At 37.7% G+C, this 26626-nt stretch overlaps 1 protein-coding gene across 4 annotated transcripts in view; it reads right to left on the bottom strand.

The window, feature by feature from the left end:
* CDK19 (cyclin dependent kinase 19) overlaps positions 1–26626 on the bottom strand; it is a 169944-nt gene that overhangs the window by 50374 nt on the left and 92944 nt on the right. For all 4 annotated transcript variants that reach the window (XM_070376467.1, XM_005890225.3, XM_070376468.1 and 1 more), the window contains 2 exons: positions 3304–3414; positions 1746–1886 (listed from right to left, as the gene is read on the bottom strand). In XM_070376467.1, the coding sequence (XP_070232568.1) occupies positions 1746–1886; positions 3304–3414 (252 nt within the window). The remainder of the gene's footprint in view (positions 1–1745; positions 1887–3303; positions 3415–26626) is intronic.

Below are 26626 nucleotides of genomic sequence, written 5' to 3'. Positions count from 1 at the left end.
TAGGAATGGAAACAGAGGAATGGAAGAGAGATTTCAGTGGGGAGACTGGCAGGACCAGAGACGTTCCAGATGTGGAGTACAAGGGCCTGCAAGTGGTAAAAGAAGTTTCTAGGCTAGAAGGAGGGTTGTGCCATCACCAGGATGTCTGTAAGTATTAGTCGCTCAGTGTGTCTGACTCTGCAACCCCATGGACTGTAGCCCACTAGGCTCCTCGGTCTATGAAACTCTCCAGGCAAGAAGACTGGACCGCGTAGCCTTTCCTTCTCCAGGGGATCTTCCCAATGCAGGGATCGAACCCGGATCTCCTGCATTGTGGGCAGATTCTTTACCATCTGAGTCACCAGGATAGAGGACATTAAAGCAGCAGCAAGTTTGGGTGGGTGAAAACTGAATCCTGGCGAAATCAGGTTTTAGTACTACTGGATATGCAGGTAGTGCCATCACAAATAAAATGTGTTGAACTATCCTATTTAGAAAAAATATAAAATTTTATGAAAAAAGAGTTGAGATTAATCTTCATTAAAGCTACAGTTCATGGGGCTGCCAAGAGTTGGACAGGACTGAGCGACTAACACACTAACACCACATCCTATTTAGAAGAAATATACAATTTTATGAAAAAAGAGTTGAGATTAATCTTCAGCAAAGGATTCTGATAAATGATTCAAACGTGAATATGACCTCAAAAATATAACTCACATAGGCTATATTAAGTAGCAAATTAAAATCTAAAACCATTTATGAAGGAGGGTTTGACCTAGAACTTCATGTACCCAAGAATTATTTTCATACATGCTGATTCACAGGTAATAGTAAAGCAGATACGTGGAACGCAATGAGAACCTCAGTTTAAAATTATGAGGTGAAATGCTTCTGTTGAAATGGTAAATGCAGCTCTGTGCTGCCATTTGGCCCCAATTTAACTTAAATGCCATATCACGAGATGCTCAAGTCAGAAGACTAGGTCTAAGTGACAAGGTACCATTCCTTTCTATAATAAATACTTCCTCTCAATTATAAGAACTGAGTCGACTTAGATTTATCCCTACTATATCCCTAGAATCTCCAAAAGCCTAAGCAAAATAAAACTTCCAACTAGAAACTCATGGGTATTACAGCTATTCAGCACCCATATTTCTTAAGAACAAACAAAAGAATTTCATCAACATAAACTAAATTTAGATAACAATGAAAAGATGTGTAACATATAATTTGATGTTAATAAATTTTTGTTATGTGTGTGCTGAGTAAAAAAGTAAAATCAAATATTTGAATTGTGGTTAATACGCCTAATAAGTATATTTCCCCTGTTAGATTTATTCATTTACTTAATTCTACTTACTGGATGCAATGTCATTATTTCAGTTTAGCTTTGAAAACAATACGAACTCGGTCTTTAATTATTAACATTTTTACTAACAGTAAGCAAAATTATGAAAAACAAATGGATTAAAAGGTATTTGTTTTACATACAGCCATCTCATGAAGATTATGCAGGTCATTTGTTAAAAACCACATTGACATTTTACAGTTGTGTGTCAATGCAAGGAAAGAACATACACTAAAAGTTAATAATGGTAATCTTTTGATCATAGGCTTATGGGTGATTTTTATTTCCTTCTTTTTGCTTATGTGCATTTTCAAATTTTTCTATAATTAATGTTCATCATAACTGTACCAAGAAGAAAAGTTATTTTTATAAGGAGAGAAGAAAACATTGATCAATTTAAAAGAAACATACTTACCAGATCTCTGTGAAGCACCCAATTTGCATGGAGGTAATGGATCCCATCAAGAATCTGGTAAAGTAATGATTTAACCATAGATCTTGGCAACTGCATGGGCTTTTTATTTGCTTTTGATGCACGGTGAAACTTAATAATATGCTAAAAATTAGAAAATATGTATTAGAGTAACATAGTCTTTGCCTATGTCAACAAAACACAATAAAGGCTGCAATAAGTACATTTTAAGATTACGTATTAAGGGCCAATAATAACACAAAGAAAAATAAATAATAAGCTCAAACCAAAACAGAATCTATATTGAGGGTGAATGTGAGATTATTAATGTGGTTGTTGTGATGACTTACTGAAACCATTAAGATCTGCATTAAGTAAAACCAAGAAGTAAAAAGGGTTTATAATTTAAAACCTGCCTTAAAATAGCATTAATTGTATTCTCTACTGACAGAAAGGGAAAAAAACTCTGTAAATCTTTACTGTTCTATAAAATAAAGTTAGTACTTAGTGCATTTGGGTAACATTACTGACTGCATGTATATCAGAATTATTGGAAAGTTCCACCTTACATAATGAAATTAGGATATAGTCTTAGTAGTCAATAGTAAATAGCAAATCACTAGACACAAGCAGGAAGAGAAAAATGGGGAATTCAATTGCATTGAAATAAATATAAACTGAATCATCATATCCAAATTTTTATGTACACATGGTATATTGTGGAAGGGAAAGAAATTCCATCTGCCCCCTGCAATCCCACATCCACCTCCATCTCCATCCAACATTTGCCCAAAACATGCCAACATGGGTACTAGATATCCGTGACAGAAGAGGTTCTTGTCAATATCTGCTATAAGGAAATTTCTTTCAAGACCTATTAGTCTGTTAAAGTTATTCTTGAAAAGAGTTATAATTTATAAAAATGACAAACCACATTCTATTGAATCAAAATTTAATTATCCAAAGTTTGAACTTACCGCCAAGTTTGAATTTGTTTTTTACTTTTGGGAGGTCCTGGGATAAAATGTTTAAATGACTTGATTCCTAATTTTAAACATGTGAAATTAGAATTTTTGGCTTCTTTTATATATTGTTTAAAAAAAAAAAACCCTAATATTTGCAGACCTGTACATATTTATTTGGTGGGGTGAATTTTAAATGGCAAAATGCTGCAAGACAGGACCTTCACTTAGAGAGGAAAACTATTCACAAGCACATGACTGTTAAATATGAACAGTTAAATATGTGTACAGTGCAAAAGAAAGTAATTTCCCTAGAACATATTAGGAAACTGCCATTCATTACCTAAAACTACAATCTCCCACTCAGGAACATTTTTTGAAGTGAAATTTCTGAATGTGACAAATACTATAAAACAGGATGTTAATGTTTATTGCTCTAATTCTTTTAAATCAAAATTTACCTTTAGCATATTTATTTTGAAACTATGGTCAACAGAGCAAGTTTTCCTTTCTGTACATTAGCAGTATGGAGCACATACATTTATTCTTCATACCTATATAAAATTATTATCCTAAAAATAAAGTGAGTTTAGACTTACCCATAAATCATGTTCTGCATAATCAAACAGCAGCCACACCTTCCTGTCACTGTGAGAAAGGAACACCTTCTGCAGGGCGATCACATTAGGATGCTTCAATTCTCGCAAAAGCTGAAGGCAAGAGGAAGAGAAGGGTCAGTATTCTGTTAGCAGAGAATAATGTACTTCCCATAACTTCAAAGTGAAATTTTTGAAAATTTAGACAATCCAGATAACTAGCGTTAAAAAAAAAAAAAAGCAACACCATCACCCAAATACCATAACTTAGAGATAAACTCTGTCCACATCTTGGTACATCTCTTTCCAATCCTTTCTCTGTAATATGTATGTTTGGAAAACGGGATCCTTTTACATGGTAAGATGTAAAATAGTAAACAAAAGTAATATCATATTGCTAAATAATGAAGTGTATTTTGGCATGTGTGTAATTTTTTTTTTTTAAACTAGAGGAAAGGCTGCTAGGGAAGCAGGAATACTGTTTATATCCACTCCAGCATAGTATGTGCTCAATTTGACAAAAGGCAGAAAGATATTTAACAATCCCTAACTTACCCATGCCGAGAACATGAGACAGGTTTTACAGAAGAGTACTGAGCGTAAAAGAATGAGTCTCAAACCCACTGATAAAACTGGTATGAAAAAGAGGTCCTATAAACAGAGAAACGACTAGGCCTTTCACAAAGCAGAAAGCTTCAAGCTGGACTCTGATAAGAAGAAGGAAAGACAGACCATATCAGCAAGTGAAAACTTAGTTCTTGGCCCATAACAGGCAGTTGCTTGATAAAATGTTTATCAACAATAACATTAGCTGTTCAAGGTGGAAGTCTTCTAAATATGCCCGCCTCACACCGTCCTTAACCAGGGTTCAGACTTAATAGGTATAAACACACTCAATTTGTTAAACACTTCAAACGCCTTTTAAATGTAAAGCTCCGTGGAAAATACACAAAGGAAGAGGGGACAAAGCTCCTACTGAATAATTTCTATGCGCAAGGTGATTGCATGTACCTGTTTTTTCTCTCACTTAATCCTTCCAACAACCCTATGATGCACACAGAAGCTCGGGTTCAGTGTAAAAAAATAACTTGACCAAAGTCAAACATTAGAAAGAGAAGAGCTTTGGATTTAAATAGTTCTGCCTGATTCCAAAGTCCATGCTTTTTCCAGTTCAGCTAAAGTCCTTGTCATCTGTTCCCACAATGTAGAAGGGAAGACAGACATACAAACAGATCAACGAGGCAGAGAAAAATATTAGAGAGTTTGACTTTATTAAATGTCTACCCAGAGTATGTCCTCTTTCCTGCCCGCAGGGGAAAGGAAGGTAAAACACTTCTGTACCTAAACCAAGCTCCCAAAACACCAAACACTGGCACAGACCCCTGAACCCTGGACTCCATCTGTCTGGGGGAGGGTATGTCACATGTAGCAGTATTTAATCAACACCTCTAAAAAATTAGGGTTTTTTGTGACTACAAATTACTGATCTCTCTACAGTGAATCCACCTTAAGTTCCATGTTTAAACATTATTTCGAATAGGTAATACATCTACACAGTTCAAAAATCAAATGTACGTTAAAGGAAACACATTGAAATGCCTCATCACCACTCCTTCCCCAAGGGACCACAGGCTGGCCTCCCTCCTAGAAGGAACTTTTTTTAGTTGCTTGGTGAGTCTTCCAACTATTTATGCAAATGAAAGCAAGTATGAATATTTACACAAAAGATAGCACTTATGTTTTACTTTCTTATAAATCTTTCATTATTCAGCACAGTATTAGTTTATAGAAACCTTTCTGGTTCTTTCTTACAACGCCAAGGTATTTCCAGGTCACTTTTTTGTGGTAAAATATACATAAAATTTACCATTCTAACTATTTTTAAGTGTGTAGCTCAGTGGCATTAAGTACACTGTGTTTCAGAACCGCCACTCTATCCCTTCTCTAGAGCCTTTTCTAGAGAAGAAAAGGCTGGAACTCTGTCCCATGACACACGGTATCTCCCATTCCCATCTCCTCCGGTTCTGCTTTCTGTCTCTAGAAATCTGAAGATGCCAACTACTTCATATAAATGCAATTGTTCAGTATTTGTTCTTTTGTGTCTGGCTTCCTTCACTTCACGTGTCTTCAAGATTCATCCATGTTGTATGGATGTATCCATGTAGGAAAGAATTCCCTTTCTTTTTAAGGGTACATATTAATAATATTTCATTGTATGCATATACCACCTTTGCTTATTCATGCATCCCTCCCATCACCCTATGGACATTTGGGTTGATTCCACCTTTGGTTATTATGAATAACACTGCCTTGAAGACTGATATACAAACATCTATTTGAGTCTTTGCTTTCAATTTTTTAAATATACTCAAAAAGTAGAATTGCTGGATCCTATAGTAATTTTATATTTGATTTTTGTTTTTAGCAATTGCCATTCAGGTTACCTTTTCTATGAAATACAGGAGGGAAGAGGGTAAAGTTTGCAACACCATGCATTTACTAGAAAATTTCCCCTAATCCCCAAAATTGCACTGTATAGCAATATACACTTGCAATTTCTGCATACCTATTACACTTTTTCTACCCTTCCAGTCTTTTTTTTGGCAGGGGGCATGTGACATGGTATTTGGGATCTTAGTTCCCTGACCGGGGATTGAACCCATAAGCACTGCAATGAAAGCGTGCAGTCCTAAACACTGTACCACCAGAGAATTCCAACCCTACAGGTCTTTATAAATGACTAAATATCAATGTGAAGGCAAGCAAAGAGTAAGAAATAGCAAACTATGTTTGTTTTATTCCCTTTCCGCATTCATTTTTCACTCTACAATCAGAATGGTGTTTCAAAATACAGACTACAAGCATAAAAAAGAAGGAAATTTTGCCATTTGCAGCAACATGGATGGACTTGGAGGGCATTATGCTAAGTGAAATAAGTCAGAGAAAGACAAATACTGTATGCATCACTTACACGTGGAAGCTAAAAAATACAACAAACTAGTGAACATAACAAAAAGCAGCAGACTCACAGGTAAAGAGAATAACTAGTGGTAGCCAATGGAGGGGGCGGTCAATATAGGGATACGGGATTAAGAGGCACAAATTATTAGGTGCAAAATAAGCTACAAGGATGTATTGTACAACACGGAGGATGCAGCCAAAATTTTATAATGACTATAAATGGAGTATAACCTTTTAAAATTGTGAATCACTATACTGTACACTGGTAACCTATATAATATTGTACATCAATCATACAGCAATAAAAAAAATACAAAACTGATCATCTCTGTCACTAGGGACAGAACTGAGGAATTAAAGCAAGCAATAAGGCAAAGGCCAAATAATGAGGAGGCTTACAGGCCATGCAGAACTGTCACAGTTCTCCAGTGAGGAGAGGTTCTACAGTGAGGTTCTACAGTTCTACAGTTCTACAGTGAGGTTCTCCAGTATCACTAGAAACATGCTGGGTGCAGTGGGTTAGGGGAGAAGCCAGCTGATATAAAAGGTACCACGCTGTGACTTTCTTCTGTGTATGTCTGATGGCTGGGCCACTGAACAAGCGACTCTGAGGGTGATGGAGTTTAGGATGACTCAGATATGACTTTACCGAATTATGTGTACTTGATGTATAGTTGTATTGATATACTTTTATACTGTTTTAACTTTACATCTGCCTCCCCTGGTAGACCATAAGCTCCTTGAGGGCAAAGACAATTTTAAATTTATCTCTACAGGAACTAGCACAAGGTATGGCATGTAGAAGGAGCTTTTCTAAGTGATCTCATCCAGTCTGGAAGTTTTAAATGTCACCTATACACATTAACTCCCAAACGTTTATTTCTAGTCAACGCATATTCCCTGAAGTCCAGCTATGTATATATATCTAAAATGCCTCAACATCTCTACTTGAACATCTGAAAGTCACACTGAGGTTGTCATCTTCACCTCTCCTGCCCTCTACCCCAACTGCTCTTCCCCAGCCTCAGTTAATAGCAACTCCATCATTCCAGTTACTCAGGCAAAAGTTCTCAATCCTCCTCAGGTCTTTTCTGGTCCTTCTATTTAAAATTATAACCACCCCTCTGCTTCTTTATTTTTATGCAAAGTATTATCACTACTGAACATAGCATATAGCTCTATATCCCTTAGGTATAATTCTAGAGAGCTTAGAAAACCAAAAGTTTTCTAGTAACTCGGGTAGGAAAAAAATTTTTACACTTCAATGGAGAAAAAGAAAGGCACATTCTTTCAGGTTATCTGATTCTGATGCTATGGAAGCTATTGTACAACTCTGTACATTATAGATAACTGATGATAACACAGAATAATTCTTGCTTATCTACATTCACTCTCCCATTGTGGAAGATGCTAAAGTTACCTTAAATTGGACATCATTTTAATATTCCTGATCTACAAATTTATCTGTCCTATAGACTCTTCTTTGTATGCTCAGTCACTTCAGTTATGAATGAGGCTTTGTGATCCTATGGACTATAACCTGCCAGGCTCCTCTCCATGGGATTCTCCAGGCAATAATACTGGAGTGGGTTGCTATTTCCTCCTCCAGGGGATCTTCCAAGCCCAGGGATTGAACCCACATCTCTTATGTCTCCTGCATTAGCAGGCAGGTTCTTTCCCACCAGCACTACCTGGGAAGCTCACAGATTCTTCTTTGAACAGGTTATAATTCTACTAGGTTCCTTCATTTAGTAAGTTACATAAAATCTTTAAAATGTGCTCATTTTATATCAGTCATAATTTTATCTGCTTTGAAAACTATTCTTTAATATTCATTTCACAGATGTATCTCATTAGCAATAACATGAAGCTGCTATAGTCTTTATTTATCCAACTGAGTGCAAATGCTCATTCTTTTAATATGAAAGAGAAACTACTAGATTTGATTGGTGCATCAGAATTCCCCCTGGTATTAGGTAATATATACACACACACACACACACACACAATATTATCTTTCTAAAATTAAAAAAAAAAAACTATTGAAAATACATCTGTTCACAAGGCTTCATTTAAGGAGTAGGGGACCTAGGTATTGTTTATTTATTTTATATTATTTATTGTGTGTCTCTCTCCATTAACATACAAGCTCCAAGAAGGCAAAGTTTCTGCTGGTTTTATATTCCTAGGGCTTAATATGGTCATGAGCACACAGTAAGTACTCAATAAATATTTGTTGAAAGAATTAAATCTACTGAATGTACCTGATTCTTACAAAAATCAAGCAGTAAGTAGCCTGGAATATTATAAAACGTTGCTATCTTTTCAAAAGGCATTTTGAATGATTTTGTCTTTTTAATAAGTTGACTAGACTGTGTCTAACATAGTTCTTCTAGGGACTCAAACTTTCCACAAGCTACATTTACTTTAGGCTTAAAAAGGAATTGTTCTCTCAACTAGCACCCACTCTTAGCAAAAGTATAAGGGTGCTGGCTTGATGTAAAGAACAGAAACATAGCTCTTAATGGCTCAGGGTGAGATATTTAACCTGGTATAGAATTGGAAAAGCAAAGGGGTACTATGAGGGTATTCCTTAAAAGGGCTGTGAATGCAATAAATGCTACAAAATCCTGAAGAAAATGATACAAAGAACAGGAAACAAAGGAAGACACTTGAGGAATTGAAACAGCTTGATCAAATCAGTGATTACTTCCAAGGCTAGCAAAAAATAAATATGCTACAAATGCCACACAAATGCATTCTCTATCTACTGAAGGAACAAATAAACAAAAACAGTAAACAACACAAATGGCCAATACTAAAAAAACTGATAAGTAAATTATGGTATATCCATATATCACAGTCTCAAATATATATGTCAAGAGTTTTAAAATACATGAAAAAGGACTTATGCTATAATACTGTGATGTGATATAAAAAGGCTATGGCGTGATCATTTTGCAACATACAGAAATATCAAATTACCATGGTGTGCACCTGGAACAAAGATAGTGTTGTAGGTCAAATATACTTCCATTTAAAAAAAAAAATTTAAGAAAGGGAAACAGTGTGTCCCCCCTCCACCCCCAACCAGGCAAGCTGGAACAAAATTTCCCATTTCTTCGCCTTCATCAGATCTAAATTTCATCTTTTATTCGGGGGGAAGGTGAAGGGGATTAGAACATACCAGCCCAAAATGTGACACTCTGGCATAAGAGTGAGTATGCAGTGAAGGCATGTGTGGTTCAAGAGATGAAGAAAGAAGCCGTCCTGGAGGTTCCCTTATCTGACTAAAAGTAGACAATAAGAACTGAGGACTGCCATAAATCCCCTCTCCCAGGGAAGTTTTACGACCATGACAAAGACAGAAAGTCGGCACTGCACTGGACCAGCACAGACAAACTATGCTAAGACAGCCCTTATCTTCCACTGGTTTCCCCTACATATTCACCTTCCCACACTGTGCAGCCCCTCCAAGTCTTAAACCCTTTCCTTTGTCTTGTCACGTCCCTACAATTAATTGCTCTTTGTTAAAAATGGCATATCAGGTCTCAGGCCTACCCATTTCTTGGCATTTTCACTTCTAGGAAGGCCCCTGTGTCACACAAAGCTTAACATCAAATAAAATTTGTATGCTTTTCTATTAAAAAAAATAAAATATGCAAAATATAAAATACATTTATAAAAGAGGAAATATACCACAACATTAATATAATTATCTCTGGATAGTGAATGTGTGATTTTTTTCTTTCTTCCTATTTTTCTACTTTACAAGTTTTCTATAATGAGCATTACCTTTATGTTTTACACACATGCATACACACACACACCAACAGCTCCTTCTCTGCAGAATTCTACCTGCTAAGATAAGATACTATCATGCAAGCTAAGCTTCTTATACAGTTGATCTGAGAAGGGATAAAAGAAAGGAGATGCTTGTACTTGTACTTCCCCAAATTCTTGGCAATATCAGATTTTACCAATGAACTTTAATCTCTTGTCACACAGATATTTGTTCAACATGACCTCATACAACTATAAATATGCCTTAATCACACAAACAGCAGTTTAGTATAGCATGATTTTCCTGTGAAAGTGCCACAGTAAGTCATAACATCTCCTGTGCCAGACACTTACAGAGCACTAACATGATCCCAAAGGAGCCTTAATGAAGAACGTGCAGGGGGCATGCCAAGACTTTATCTGGTCCCCCTTCCATGCGGGCATCTAAATGACTATAAAAAGTGTCTACTTTTCACTGTCCTAAACAATCTAAAGCTATAATCCTAAACTTTTTTCTCTAAAGCACTATTTAGAATTCTGACTCCATTTGGGGAGCCTTGTGCTAGACTAACAATTACAGAATCCATTTGTATTTTTATCCATACATCTTTCTTCCTCTTTCATCTGTACTTTCTTTTCTCTAAGTCTCTGATGCCCCCAGGGCTTCCAGATTCCTTTTTCAGGGTATCTAAATGGAAAGGGTCCTCTTATAAACTTCAATAACTCACTTATCTCAAAGTAACTCCAATTTTTTATTCTTATTTGATCTGTTATAAGTAACAGTATGATTCATTTGACCATTGATCTTTATTTTTAGAAAACTTTATTTTAGAAAGCATTCATTGAGTGTATCTTTTTTTAAAGTGTGTAACCCTTCCCTCTCTGCAAAAAAAAAAAAGAAGATAAAAGAGGAAACAAACTTTATGGCAAACAGGAGATTCACCTAACTTCAAAATGCCCTAGCATTCCTGAACTGAAATTTAAGAATTAGCGTTTTGAAACCTGACACTTTCACACCTGTGGCAACCTTCTCAGGACTCCACAAGCACACAGAAACATTACAACCTTCCAGCAGGTGGCACTCACACTCTGAAGAGGGGTCTAGAAAACAGTACACCAGCCCTGGTTCAAGGTGGCCTTAAATTGTTTGCTTTCTTTTATTCTATTGACACTGCTTAGGTACTTGTCATAAGGTTCTAGGAGGTCGGTGTTCCCCATCACCACCCAACGAAAGTTAATAGTGAGATAGCAGGTATAATGCAAAGAGTACAGCTTTTAGAATTCAGAGACCTGAGTTTGAGCCCTGACCATAGCTGTATGACATAAAGCAAGTTGCTCAACCCCTCTGAGCCTCATGGAGGAATAAAAATATCTACTGACAAACATATAGTTTCTGTAAGGATTAAATGAATGTACATTAAATAACACAATGCTTGCTGCTGCTGCTGCTGCTGCTAAGTCGCTTCAGTCACATCCGACTCTGTGCGACCCCAGAGACGGCAGCCCACCAGGCTCCCCCGTCCCTGGGATTCCCCAGGCAAGAACACTGGAGTGGGTTGCCATTTCCTTCTCCAATGCATGAAAGTGAAAAGTGAAAGTGAAGTCACTCAGTCATGTCCGACCCTTAGCGTCCCCATGGACTGCAGCCCACCAGGCTCCTCCATCCATGGGATTTTCTAGGCAAGAGTACTGGAGTGGGTTGCCATTGGCTTCTCCAAACACAACGCTTGGAAAATATTAAATATTTGGCAAATTACAGTTGTTATTCTTACACCAACCACTCCTGGCAAGGATGTTATGAGGACTGAATGAGATGATACATGTACCATGCATGGCATGCAACAAGTTCATGATAAGCAATAGTTGTTACTACTGTACGTAAGTGAGAAAGGCTAAGCACTTCAGGCAGTCAGAGATACTTGTTTGCAAGAGAGATGCTGCGACGGGGAATGCCATTATACCACCTCCTGCCATCGCATCTCCTTCCCAAAGTGCCTGAGACTCCAGTAGATTCTATACAGTATAGTTATAAGGTCATTTCACTTTACACTTTGCAACAATCTAGTTTCCTTTTCTCCGACTTTAAGTACTTGGTCTGAGAAAGAGACCTGAAACCAAGTGAGAGCTGTATAAGCTGTATAACTTCTTATAAATAAGAAGTTTACATTCTGTGACTATGATTACATATATGTTCTTTTAAAAGTGTGAGTGTTTAACCTTTTATGCAATGTATTCCATGAGAAAATGGAATACACTTCTTATAAATCAATAGCATTCTGAATATATGAACTTAAAATATTTGAAAAAACAGATGCAATTCAAAATAAAGAGCTAATAAAGTAAAATCTCAATTATCTGGAATTCTCAGAAGTATTCTGTTTCACTGAGGGATTATCTGAAAATCTTTTCTTGCTTCAATGATCTTGCCGAAAATGTTCCCTACCTTCACAATGATCAAAACTAAATTTATCTTTGACTTTAGGCATATTTTTAATGTCTTAGGGTTTCAATAAATGTGAACAAATGTGTATTTCCTCATTTATTCTTTTTTTCTCCTTGAAATATAATGAGGAGAAAAAATAAACTAACTTAAAACTCCTTATTTAGATCCTGCCTTAAAAAGGAAAAAAGAATTTTCTTATTCTCCTCTGTCTCTAGTCCTCTTCTTTTTCTTCTCTTCTATTCTGCAGTCTCTTTTGATATCTTACCCATGTACCTGAGGTTTAGCCACGACTCCTATGGAGAATCCCAAATCTCAATCTTTACCCTTCATCTCACCCTTAAACTCACACTAGTTTCCAACTGTGCATTCATAAATCCATATGGAAATCCCACTGTGCCTCAAAAACCACAGATCCAAAACTGAATATCACTCACTCATCTCTACCTCTTGGTGGGTCCACTGTTCTCAGAATTACATCAGTATGTCCCAGTCACCAAGGCAAGCAAAACCTTAAAACCAATCAGTGTTCAAGTGCTGTATATGACATCTTTTAAATATCACTCAGGAATTCTCACCTTGATAATCTAAATAAACCCTTAACTGGTATTTACACATGTGCTCTTGTCTCTGCCTGGACAGATTTTTCCTATCCTCTTTGCCTGATTAACCCCTACTTGCATTTTAGAAAGGACTGGTTTATCACTGCCTCTAAAAAGCCTCCCCTGAAACTCCTAGTTTCAGTGGTTACCTCTCCTGTGTTCCTTCCATACTGTATTTCTCTGAACACGACATTAATTAAATTAGTACATAGCTTAATTATTGAGCCCTGCCTCAATAGACTACATGGTTCTTTGCTGTTGTTCAATTGCTCAGTTGTGTCTGAATCTTTGCAACCCCATGGACTGCAGCACGCCAGACTTCCCTGTCCATCACCATCTCCCGGAACTTGATCAAACTCATGTCCATTGAGTTGGTGATGCCATCCAACCATCTCGTCCTCTGTTGTCCCCTTCTCCTTCTGCCTTCTATCTTTCCCAGCATCAGGGTCTTTTCAAATGGGTCAGCTCTTTGCATCAGGTGGCCAAAGTAGTGGAGCTTCAGCATTAGTCCTTCCAGTGAATATTCAGGGTTGATTTCCTTTACGATTGACTGGTTTGATCGAACTGGTATGGTTCTAGTATGTAGGAACTATCTTCCATCTCTACATTTCCCCTGTCAACAAGCCAGACACAGGGTAGGTATTCAACAAATGCTGGCTGAATTAACTGAGTGAGGACCTGTCAACTATCTCCTCATGCACTGACATGCATATCACCTACTACATCCCATGCATTGAAATCAAAATATCTTACTAAAATAAGAAGTCTAATAATGTTAACTCTCCCATCCTAAAATCTTGAATGGCTCCAAAGGTTAAACCTGGAAATAAAACATTTAAGACTATCTACAGCAAAGGCTGGAGTAGGAAATGTCAACCCACTCCAGTATTCTTGCCTAGAGAATCCCATGGATTGAGGAACTGGGTGGGCTGCGGTCCACAGGGTTGCAAAGAGTCGGACAGAACTGATGCGACTTAGCATGCACGCATGCATGCCAAAGGCTAAATCTATTTTTCTTATAAATAATTTATTGACAGGGGGAGAACCTGAGATTCAAGATAAAACTAGATTGTAAAGATTTTAACCAAAGATGAGGCAGGTAGATAAGACCCAGGTTAGGAACAGTGAACTTTGCCCTAGTAAAGTGGGTGTCATAACTGACATACACTGCGGCCTTCACCTTCGGAATACTCCCTATACAATCTCGATCGGATTCCCAAGGTCTCCACTGCACAGAATTCTGCCCATTACCTATCATCTCCCGTAAAACCTTGCCCTGGGGTGTGGAGATGAAGCAAAAACATGTTGGAAGATACCCAGCAGGTAGCAATGACTTAAAAGTCACAGTTCATTAATAAATATTTAAGTGCCCAGCAAATTTCAGGCACAGGGAGCCTCTGTTAAGCCTCTCTTAATGGCTTAACAGAGACAAGCAGATTAAGAGATTAATCAAATTTTAAAACTATAATCACGATGAGGCTATTAAGAAAAATACAGAATAGGCATATACGCAGACATGACCTAGTCTGGAAAATCAGAGAAGGTACTCCTAATGAAGTATGCTTGTTGGAAAGAGAGAACGGAGAATGACAGAGATTCAACCAGCAAGAAGAGTGTACTAACAGACATTCTCATCAGGCCATGAATACACTGAATCGAAGAACTCCTCTACTATTCATCTTCTAGGAGCAAGTGTCAAATGAAATCCCTCTATATTCTAAATCTGCCATGGCAGACTTCTATGATCTATAACAGAGCTCTTCTTCTTTTCAGATGAATATTTATAAAGCCACTTACAACACAGGACCTGGGCACAATGTAGGCACTCAACAAGTTCTGTTGAATAAGAAAATGAAAACAATAGTACAAGAAGTGATTTCCAACACGATGGTTACATGACATTTATTCCACATTGAGAGAATACTGTTTTCAAAAATGCCATTATTTTTTTTATCAACAAGAAACTTTCAAACAAAATTAGGTAAGAATGTTCAAGAAATTTCATAAGCCTAAAAAATAACTTGAAATTGGTAATTAATTAATTCAGCAAAATAAAGTAGTAGTAGTTTTATCAAGTTTTATCCTAGATAAACCTTATGTTTAGGTCAGTATACTCTCAAGTTACCTGGTATTACCTCTAACTCATATTTTCATAACTTACATTTCTAAAAATGTACAGTTTCCACTTTCTTTAGTAAAACCAGGCAACCAAGTAGCCCTGGCATTCATCTCTTCCCTCCCACCCCCAGGTCCTAGAAGGTGCTGACTGAGGATGTATAGGGAGAAGGTAGGACTTTTTCTTTCTGAAGTAACTTATCTAATAACACGTTAGATATTCCACTTCTCACAATGACAGGCATTATCAATTGTCAGACAACCTACCCCAGATCTTTCAAGAAAATGTACTAACACAATTTATAGGTATGGGTTTGATTAAGTATTAATGGCTAAATTACCAGTACCAATAATTCAACATATTTCATATCACTGTGCTTCTAGAGAAGATAAAAGCAGTAAAGTCAAGGCTCAAATAAATTAACCATTTATAGTTCCTGAAGATCTCACAGGAATTTTCACAACAGTAATAAGGAAAGCTACTAAATGATCTGAGCAAAATATAACTCAGGAAATGTCCCCTACATTGTTTCCATTAAATGGAAAGACTATTTCCTTCCTACTCTGCTAAGAAATCTTTATGTGTATTATGGGAAAACACTGAGGGGGATGAGTTTCCACAATGAAATAAATTATTTCTTTTATATTAAAGGTCTATTTGATTTAATCAATAAATTCTATTTCTTTTGAGTGTAACTTTAATTTTTTAAAAGAGCCACAATGTGACTGACATATGTGGTTTTTATGAAAATATGTTAAACAATGATTAGGAAAAAACTAGAAATCACTATAATAGTTAAAATAGTTCACAATATTATCATTTTCCATAATTTTGTGTTTAGCAGAGCACATATGCAAAAAGGACAAATTAATCTTAAAGTAAGCTTTCTTGGAATGATTTTGGAGCTTTGAGATTTAATGTCTACTCAAGGCTCCTTACAATGAACATATAAAATGTCAAAATTACTAGACTGTCCTCTTTGAAATGTTCTTCTCCAACATAAATTCTGATTCCACTCTTCAGTAAACTTAAACATCCACTTTAGGGAAAGCTCCTTTTAAATAAAATCCACAAGGAAAAGGTGGATTAATCTGACTATAAAACTATCTTGTACAGAAAACATATTCTAAACAAAGGCTAACAACAAACTTGGAAAATATCACCAAACTGTAAGCCATCAGGGGACTAATTTGCTTGATTTAAAGAGCTTATGAAAAATCATTAAGAAAAAAAGAAAAACCCTTCAACAGTAGGTACAGAATTTGAATAGACATTTCACAAAAGTAGATACAAAGTTAAATAACAGACTTTTAAAAATGCTAGGCTATCTCAGAATTTTACAATGATGACAAAAGATCAAATAGCTGAGATACAAGTACAGCATGTACAATAATCATGAGGGCATGTATTTTGTGTGTTTTTTGGTGTCGAAGGATGTGTTTGTTCTGGTTGCAATTTATTGCCCAATCGCCTGTTTGATAAGGGCAGATAACTACAAAATGACTAGCTAGGACTCAGAACATAGTCCAGTACCTAAATTAAGTAAAATTAAAGGACTGCAGGGGAATGAAATCAAAAGACTGTGTTTTCACTTATGGCTACTAAAGGGGAAAGGTACGGGGGAAGATAAATTAGGAGTTTGGAATTAACACACACACACTGCTGCTGTTGCTGCGTCACTTCAGTCGTGTCCAACTCTGTGCGACCGCATAGACGGAAGCCCACCAGGCTCCCCCGTCCCTGGGATTCTCCAGGCAAGAACACTGGAGTGGGTTGCCATTTCCTTCCCCAATGCATGAAAGTGAAAAGTGAAAGGGAAGTCGCTCAGTCGTGTCTGACTCCTCGCGACCCCATGGACTGCAACCTACCAGCTCCTCCGTCCATGGGATTTTCCAGGCAAGAGTACTGGAGTGGGGTGCCATCGCCTTCTCCAACACACACACTACTATAAACAAAATAGTCAATAAGAACCTACTGTATAGCACAGGGAACTCTACTCAATATTCTGTAATAACCTAAATGGGAAAAGAATCTGAAAAAGAATGGATACACGTATATGTATAACTGAACCACTTTGCTATACACTTGAAACTAACGCAAATTGTAAATCAACTTTACTTCAATATAAAATAAAAATTAAATTTTAAAAAAAGACTGTTTTCACTAACATGGCAACCACATCAGATATTTTGTGCAGCCAGAGCATCCACAGAAAGCTTGCTTTTTAATTTTACTAACTTCAGTTTACTGCTTGCCTTCCATTATCTTTTTCTCCCTTTTATCCACCCCCCTCCTCCACTACCCTTGCCAGCTTTTCAGCATAGAGATGAAACTGCTAGGAAATGTTTTCATCAGAAGATGAGAAGGTTGATTAGCAGAGAGCTATTCTGAGGGGAGAAAAAAAGAAAAAAAAAATTTAAGGAACTGCAAAAGAGATATTTAAGAGAAAGAGGCTCACACAAAAACTCAAAATATGTGCTCAAGAAGTAGAAGCTGCCTTCTCCCAGGAAAGAATATGTACAGTTGTAAAACCCAAAAAGAATTTCCTTTCTCTCAGAAGGGAAAACAGATCATGATTTCAACTGTTGAGAGAAATGTCTATTGATTTGTCAACTTCTATCAGAGGTATTCAGGAAGCTTAAAAGGAACAGTTTTCTCCACTGAAACTATAAATTCCATGAGGACAGATATCATGCTTGCCTTATGTTATTTACTGCAAGGAGAAGAACAAGGCCAATCATGTGGTGGGCAATCCGTACTTTTTGAACCAAGGTGAAAGGTAGAAACAACGCCAGATAACAATAAAAGCCAGGCTGCCCTTGATAGTCACTGGTGAGGAGAAACCACTTGGCTATGAATAGAGGGGCACAAATGGCTCAGAGAGGTGGTTTTATATGTTTTGCTCTGTTACAATAGGTAAGACTTCAATATTTTTTAAATATGGAGACAGAAAAATTCATAGGGAAGGAATGCTCAGATGTTCACTTACGACCCTTTCTAGAATTTTTGCTAACATTAGCCCAAATGAATATCTAATTGGTTGAAGATTTGATATTTTAAAAAGAATAGGAAAAAACCAAATCAAGCAACATAGGATTATGATACAGAACAGAATGGCCTCCTTAAGAGCAAGTCAGTATGGCAAAATCAACTATTAAACCCAGATATCTTTTTCCAACTTCTTTCCCTTCCTTAACTTGTAAACCCACAAATTCTTTAAAGGTGTCCCTATAACAGTGGCAACAAGACCTTGTGAAAGTCATTGGTTGGTAAGGCTGAGGTGGTAAGGAGGGGGAAGAACTAAGACAATAGGGAAAGAAGAAGAAGGAGCTGAAAGATCCTTCAGGAAGGGTATTCTCAAGTCAGGAACTCCTAACATAGTTTCAGTTGTCAATGTAGTGATATGGTAAGATCCACTCACATAAAAAAACAAAAAACGTGATCTCACATGAACTCCCATGGTTCAGAACTCCTCAGTTCTAAATCTACACAATCTGTTAAATGTGAGTACTTTTTTAAAAAGATCTGATCAAAGAAAATAATGCTACTTTGTCAGCAGTTTCTCTTATCCTAAAAATATTCCTGAAAATATCAGCACTGACGCTCCTGGACAGCCCTGATTCTCCTGCTTTCTCACTGGCTGGCCTCTCGCTTGCATTCTACCTCAGGCCACACCAAACCACCCCTAGGCTACCTGATGCACCACGCTGCCTCATACCTTCACTCCAGAAAGTAATCCACCAATCTGTAAATGCTCATATACTCAGCTTCAAGATTTATTAATAGCTCAAGCATATTGTCCTTTCTGAAGCCTTTTCCTGATAGCCCCTTTTTATCTTTCTCTGCCCACCACCCACCCTCTCTCAACATACAGCTGAGCACTCTTCATTAGTACCTATAGAACCAAAACAAAACAGAGTCTCTTATACAGAGATAAAGTGAAGTTGATCAACCCAAGTTGATCCACTGTAAGTAAAAAGGCAACCTGACTTACAGGAATTTATAGCTCCTATCAGAAATCAATGGAGGACACCAGCCAATTCCCAAGTGCCAAGTATTTCATGCCATTCCTGGACTTTCTTGTTCACATGACTCAGCCAACCATCCAAAGTCAAAAAAGAAAACCACCAGGCAACGAATCAACTGAAAAAGCCAAAAACTTTCACATTTATCCCGTAAAAATTCCTTAGTCTACGAGCAACTCAGAACTCATTGCTCCCATAGCCTTGAGTTTCCCAGTTTACAAGTTGAAGCCTCACAATAAACTCATCTTTCTGCTTTGTTTTACTGAGTATGCAGACTTTGGTTTTTGACATACCTTACTATTCTTACTTATCTCTCTATCATACCACTTATACCATCTCACTGTTTTACAGAATCTGATCAGACACTGTTCTAGGCAGGAATCCTCCTTTTTCATTCATCTTATTCCCCAGAGCCTAGGACAGAACTTGACATGTAACATGAACTCTAAGTAAAGTGAAGTATAAAAGACTACTTGTCAAAAATTTTATAAATACAAAATTCAAGACTATCCACCAAAGCAACACCCTAACTAGGTATCTATTGCTTTGCCAACAATCCACCATTAGAGCTACTGAATTTGGGCCCTAGAAATAAGCAATTACAAAACAGAAACATTTCCAAATAGAAATAAATGTACATTTTTTGCTTTGATTATGAAGGAGGCAGGTTAAAACGTAACTCAGTGTATACTATGTTTCTTCCCAGATTTAAATGTGATTAAAACTATAATTCTACGTGCAGGAATGTGTTTCAACTATATTACTATATTTCCATCGGCCATAATTTTACAGATTTTCTATAGCCACAAAAATGGTTGTTACAGTTCTAAAAAGAGTGACGAAATCTATAACTCATAAATCTTTCAGTCACATCAGTTCAGTTCAGTCGCTCAGTTGTGTCCGACTCTTTGCAACCCCATGAACTGCTATACGCCAGGCCTCCCTGTCCATCACCAACTCACGGGTTCACTCAAACTCACATCCATCAAGTCGGTGATGCCATCCAGCCATCTCATCCTCTGTCGTCCCCTTCTCCTCCTGCCCCCAATCCCTCCCAGCATCAGAGTCTTTTCCAATGAGTTAACTCTTCGCATGAGGAGGCCAAAGTACTGGAGTTTCAGCTTTAGCATCATTCCTTCCAAAGAAATCCCAGGGCTGATCTCTTTTAGAATGGACTGGTTGGATCTCCTTGCAGTCCAAGGGACTCTCAAGAGTCTTCTCCAACACCACAGTTCAAAAGCATCAATTCTTCGGCGCTCAGCCTTCTTCACAGTCCAACTCTCACATCCATACATGACTACTGGAAAAACCATACCTTGATTAGACGGACCTTTGTTGGCAAAGTAATGTCTCTGCTTTTGAATATGCTATCTAGGTTGGTCATAACTTTCCTTCCAAGGAGTAAACATCTTTTAATTTCACGGCTGCAATCACCATCTGCAGTGATTTTGGAGCCCCCCAAAATAAAGTCAGCCACTGTTTCCCCATCTATTTCCTATGAAGTGATGGGACCAGATGCCATGATCTTCGTTTTCTAAATGTTGAGCTTTAAGCCAACTTTTTCACTCTCCTCTTTCACTTTCATCAAGAGGCTTTTTAGTTCCTCTTCACTTTCTGCCATAAGAATGGTGTCATCTGCATATCTGAGGTTATGGATATTTCTCCTGGTAATCTTGATTCCAGTTTGTGCTTCTTCCAGTCCAGCGTTTCTCATGATGTACTCTGCATAGAAGTTAAGTAAGCAGGGTGACAATATACAGCCTTGATGTACTCCTTTTCCTATTTGGAACCAGTCTGTTGTTCCATGTCCAGTTCTAACTGTTGCTTCCTGACCTGCATATAGGTTTCTCAAGAGGCAGGTCAGGTGGTCTGGTATTCCCATCTCTTTCAGAATTTTCCACAGTTTATTGTGATCCACACAGTCAAAGGCTTTGGCATAGTCAATAAAGCAGAAATAGATGTTTTTCTGGAACTCTTTTGGTTTTTCCATAAGTCATTTTTGCTTAACTGGTATGTCTTATGTTAATGACACAGAAAGTTTGAAACATTTTTAAATTGTAAAGGTAATTAATATACGCTCAATTTCAAGATTTGAATCAGAAGACACAGAAAATCACAAAGAAGAAAATACAAATCACCTGTAATCCCACCAAAGACAACTTGGTAATACTGTGATATGTACCTCCTAAACTTTCTCCTGTGCACACACACATGAGATAATAATAGCAATCAGTATGACCATGAAAAAGCTGCCATTTATTATGACCTTATCACAGAATTATACAGGAACTAAGCTAAGTAATTCAGCCACATTATTTCATTTAATCTTTAAGAGAATTCAATGAGATAGGTACTGTTTCTCCCTCTCTTTCACAGTAGAAAAATGAAGGAGGCTTGGGATTTCCCTGGTGGTCCAGTGGCTAAGACTCCACACTCCCAAGGCAGGGGGCCCAGGTTCAATCCCTGGTCAGGGAATTACATCCCACGTGTCACAGGAGTGAATTCACGGGCCACAGCGAAGAGTCCACATGCCACAAGGAAGATCAAAGATCCCACATGCCACAACTAAGACCTGGCGCAGCTAGGTAACTATTATATATAAAAACCCTAAGGAGGCTCAGAGGTTAGGCAACTTACACAAAGTCACAAAGGTAATAGATGGCAGAACAAGTATTAAGATACACCTTTTGATGCCTAGGTTCCAGATCCTATCCATGTACATGTGCAGGTAACACATACACATAATATTTGCTAATATGTACACCAAAATATAGGAACACACTAACCACAGTTTTGTAACCAACTTTTTTCCACCTAACATATTAGAAACAACTTTTCTGTCAATAAATGTCTATCTATATCAGCATTATTAACAGCTACACAGTTGTCCACTATCTGGTTATCAAATAGACTGCTTTAAATTGTACATTTGTGTTACTCCAATACAAGCTTTTTAATATTATAAATAATGCTATGATAAATAGTTTTGTACACTTGTCTAATTAACTCCATAAGATAAAAAGAACCAAAAGAGAAAAGCTCTTTTTAAGGCTTTTAGTACTTATTCAGTTCCTAACTACAGTTCAAGTGCTCAAAAGTCCTACAACTAGTGGCTACCATATTGGACAGCACAGATATTTAACATTTCCCTTACTGCGAAGAGTTCCACTTGACAGTGCTGGTCTAGAATGTTCTAGATCATGAAGATCATTGTTCTACCTCTTAACGTGAAGCTGGTTGGGGTAGGAAGCCCCTCTACACCCACTTACTCTTGAGGACCACCCTCCACGGTGACTTCTGCACTGATCCTACAGTTGCGGCACATGGATGGGTCTTGAGCGTCAGCTCCCTCCTTCTGCAGCTTCCCCTAGGCTAGTAGATTGAGATTTACCTACTGACATCACTGTTCCTATTCTTTTCTCTAGCCCTATCTCCCAGCCTGAACATGTTACTAGGTTTATATGGAGGGGCAGGCTGTCTGACCAACCTTGACCAGCATGTTCCTGGCTGACAACTGGAAGGTGATGTGCGCCCTAACTGCTCTTGGTTTTACTGTTTTGTACCAAAGCTCTTCAGTATGATGATCCTTTGGAATGAGGCCCTTTTTTAATTTTCCAAGGGTAAAATAAACTGTTCTGAATTCTACCATTTGGATTCTTTCAACAGAAAACTGGTAAGAGTATAAAAGGTGAATCACTACCTTGCAATATGAAATTGATAGTTTAGTTGCTAAGTTTTGTCCAACTCTTTGTGATCCCATGGACTGTCCTAAGGCCACCAGGCTCCTCTGACCATGGGATTTCCCAGGCAAGAATACTGGAGTGGGTTGCCATTTCCTTCTCCAGGGGATCTTTCCGACCCAGGGACTGAACCAGCATCTTCTGCATCTCCTGCTTGACAGGCTGATTCTTTACCACTGAGCCACCTGGAAAGCCCATGACATACAACTAGTAGATCATATTTAACAATGCAAAGTACATACTAGACACCACCTAAGAAGAAAGCTTGCTTGTGACTAGAGAAAGCAAAAACAATACAAGGACTTTAATTTCTAAACAAACAAGATTAGTCTTCAAGCCAACTCAAACAAAAACAGCTTTGTTATATAAGCCTTCACTTTATGCTTCATCTCAGTGCCAAAACTGTCTTGTGAAGGATGATCCGTTCTGGCTCTTCAATAGCTCACCTGGGAGTCATTTTAGCTCATGTGGAAGAAGCTTTTGAACCACCATGTTCTATGACTGCTAGACCCAGCTGACTTGTATATGGGATGAGGAGCCAACCACATAGAAACAACTCTAATAGTGCCCTGAGTCACCAGTCAAAAGATAGAGCAGGTCTAAATAGAAATATAATACACCCCTAAAACACACAAGAGGAATTTAGTCCACAATGCTGCAGACTTCACTTCCCACTAGATTTAAGTACTGCATCCAAAAAACAAAAGAAAAAAAAAAAAAAAAAGGGCATCTGATCTAATCTTATCCTGTCTATAATAAGAGTTTAAAAATAATTTATGACTGCTAGAGGTGGCCACTATAACCTGTGAAGTTCTCAAAAGCAAGAAAGACAATGTAAGAAATGCAAGGCATTTTACAGAGAAAAGAAATTCAAGTATATGAAAAAGCTGAAGCTTTTTAAAGCTAAAATCCTACACCAATTAAACTTAATGAAAAGAGAAAAAAATGATACCTATTATAGGTGTCTTAGGGATATATTATGTAATATTAGTGTCTACATATTTATATGCTAATAGATAAACACTGAATGCCAGCTATGTGCTATAGGGAAGGATTAACGAAGTAATGAAATATACCTATTTATTAATTACACCTTCTGCACACAAGGCTAATTGCTTTTTAAAAGAAGGGCTTGTCTTGACAAAAATGCTAAGTAAATGAAAACATGATTTGGATTTCAAAGAGCATTTGAATTACACAAGTCTTACATTTTATACCCAGTTCAATAAATAGACTTTTATGATCTACAGCTTTCACAAATAGACTTTTATGTACTACAGCTTTAACAGAGGTAAGTAAGCAAATTTACTTACCAATTAAAACTGGGAAAGTCCTAGTGCTTTATCCACTCCCTCAAAAAAATATTTCAGTATGATTAAGTAAGAAGGAGCAAGAAAATCACTGAAAGACAACCACCTGATGCTTTTAAGTAAAATAAAAAAAAAAAAAACAAGATATATCTTGATGGAGAATTTATAGGCTAACTAAATATATGTACAGTAAGTTTATTAAAGTTTGGCCTTGGAGTATAAAATGAAGCAGGGCAAAGGCTTTTGCCAAGAGGACGCACCGGTCATAGCAAACACCCTCTTTCAACAACACAAGAGACAACACTACACATGGACATCACTAGATGGTCAATACTTAAATCAGACTGACGATATTCTTTGCAGCTGAAGATGGAGAAGCTCTGTACAGTCAGCAAAAACAAGACAGGGAGATGGCTGTGGTTCAGATCATGCACTCCTACCTTATTGCCAAATTCAGACTTAAACTGAAGGAAGTAGGGAAAACCACTATACCATTCAGGTATGACCTAAATCAAATCTCTTACATTTATACAGTGGAAGTGACAAATAGATTCAAGGAATCAGATCTGATAGATAGAGTGCCTGAAGAACTATGGACAGAGGTTCGTGACATTGTACAGGAGGCAATGATCAAGACCAACACCAAGGAAAAGGTGAGTTTTCATTCTAATCCCAAAGAAAGGCAATGCCAACGAATGTTCAAATTACTGCACAACTGCACTCATCTCACACGCTAGCAAAGTAATGCTCAAAATTGTTCAAGCCAGGCTTCAACAGTATGTGAACCGAGTACTTCCAGATGTTCAAGCTGGATTTAGAAAAGGTAGAGGAACCAAAGATCAAATTGCCAACATCCGCTGGATCACTGAAAAAAGCAAGAGAGTTCCAGAAAAACATCTACTTCTGCTCTATTGACTACGCCAAAGCTTTTGACTATGTTATTGTGTGGATTACAACCAACTGTGGAAAATTTTTAAAGAGATAGGAATACCAGACCACCTTATCTGCCGCCTGAGAAATCTGTATGCAGGTCAAGAAGCAACAGTTAGAACCAGACATGGAACAACAGACTGGTTCCAAATTGGGAAAGGAGTACATCAAGGCTGTATATTGTCACCCTGCTTATTTAACTTATATGCAGAGTACATCATGCAAAATGCGGGGCTGGATGAAGCACAAGCTGGAATCAAGATTGCTGGGAGAAATATCAACATGCAGATGACACCATCCTTATGGCAGAAAGTGAAGAGGAACTAAAAAGCCTCTTGATCAAAGTGAAAGAGGAGAGTGAAAAAGCTGTCTTAAAACTCAACATTCAAAAAACTAAGATCATAGCCTCTGGTTCCATCACTTCATGGCAAATAGATGGGGAAACAGTGACAGACTTTATTTTTAGGGGCTCCAAAATCACTACAGATGTTGACTGAAGACATGAAATTAAAAGATGCTTGCTCCTTGGGAGAAAAGCTACAACCAACCTAGATAGCACATTAAAAAGCACAGACTTACTTTACCAATCAATATCTGTCTAGTCAAAGCTGTGGTTTTTCCAGTAGTCATGTATGGATGTGAGAGTTGGACCATAAAGAAGGCTGAGCACTGAAGAACGGATGCTTTTGAACTGTGGTGTTGGAGAAGACTCTTGAGAGTTCCCTGGACTGCAAGGAGATCAAACCAGTCCATCCTAAAGGAAATCAGTCCTGAATATTCATTGGATGGACTGATTGCTGAAGCTGAAGCTCCAATACTTTGGCCACCTGATGCAAAGAGCTGACTCATTTGAAAAGACCCTGATGCTAGGAAACATTGAAGGCAGGAGGAGAAGGGGACGACAGAGGATGAGATGGTTGGATGGCATCACCGACTTGATGGACATGAGTTTGGGTGGACTCTGGGAGTTGGTGATGGACAGGGAAGCCTGGCAGGCTGCTATCCATGGGGTCGCAAAGAGTCGGACACAACCAAGCAACTGAACTGAAGTTTATTCAACAGATCATATGATCCATGGGTAGTTTTTGGTACCAGCTGATAAGAGTAGCTTTAAAAAAAAAAAAAAAAACTACAGTTGTACAGATTTGCAATGCCCTGAGACAGTGTCTCCCCAACTGACGCTCTTAATGTAAGACACTGATAGCTATATTCAGTTCAGTCACTCAGTCGTGTCCAACTCTTTGCGACCCCATGAACCGCAGCACACCAGGCCTCCCTGTCCATCACCAACTCCCGGAGTTTACTCAAACTCATGTCCATCAAGTTGGTGATGCCATCCAGCCATCTCATCCTCTGTTGTCCCCTTCTCCTCCTGCCCCCAATCCCTCCCAGCATTCGAGTTTTTTCCAATGAGTCAAC

The sequence above is a fragment of the Bos mutus genome, chromosome 9 (assembly GCF_027580195.1).
Source record: "Bos mutus isolate GX-2022 chromosome 9, NWIPB_WYAK_1.1, whole genome shotgun sequence".
Taxonomy (NCBI): domain Eukaryota; kingdom Metazoa; phylum Chordata; class Mammalia; order Artiodactyla; family Bovidae; genus Bos; species Bos mutus.
This window is presented reverse-complemented; position numbering and strand designations above follow the sequence as displayed.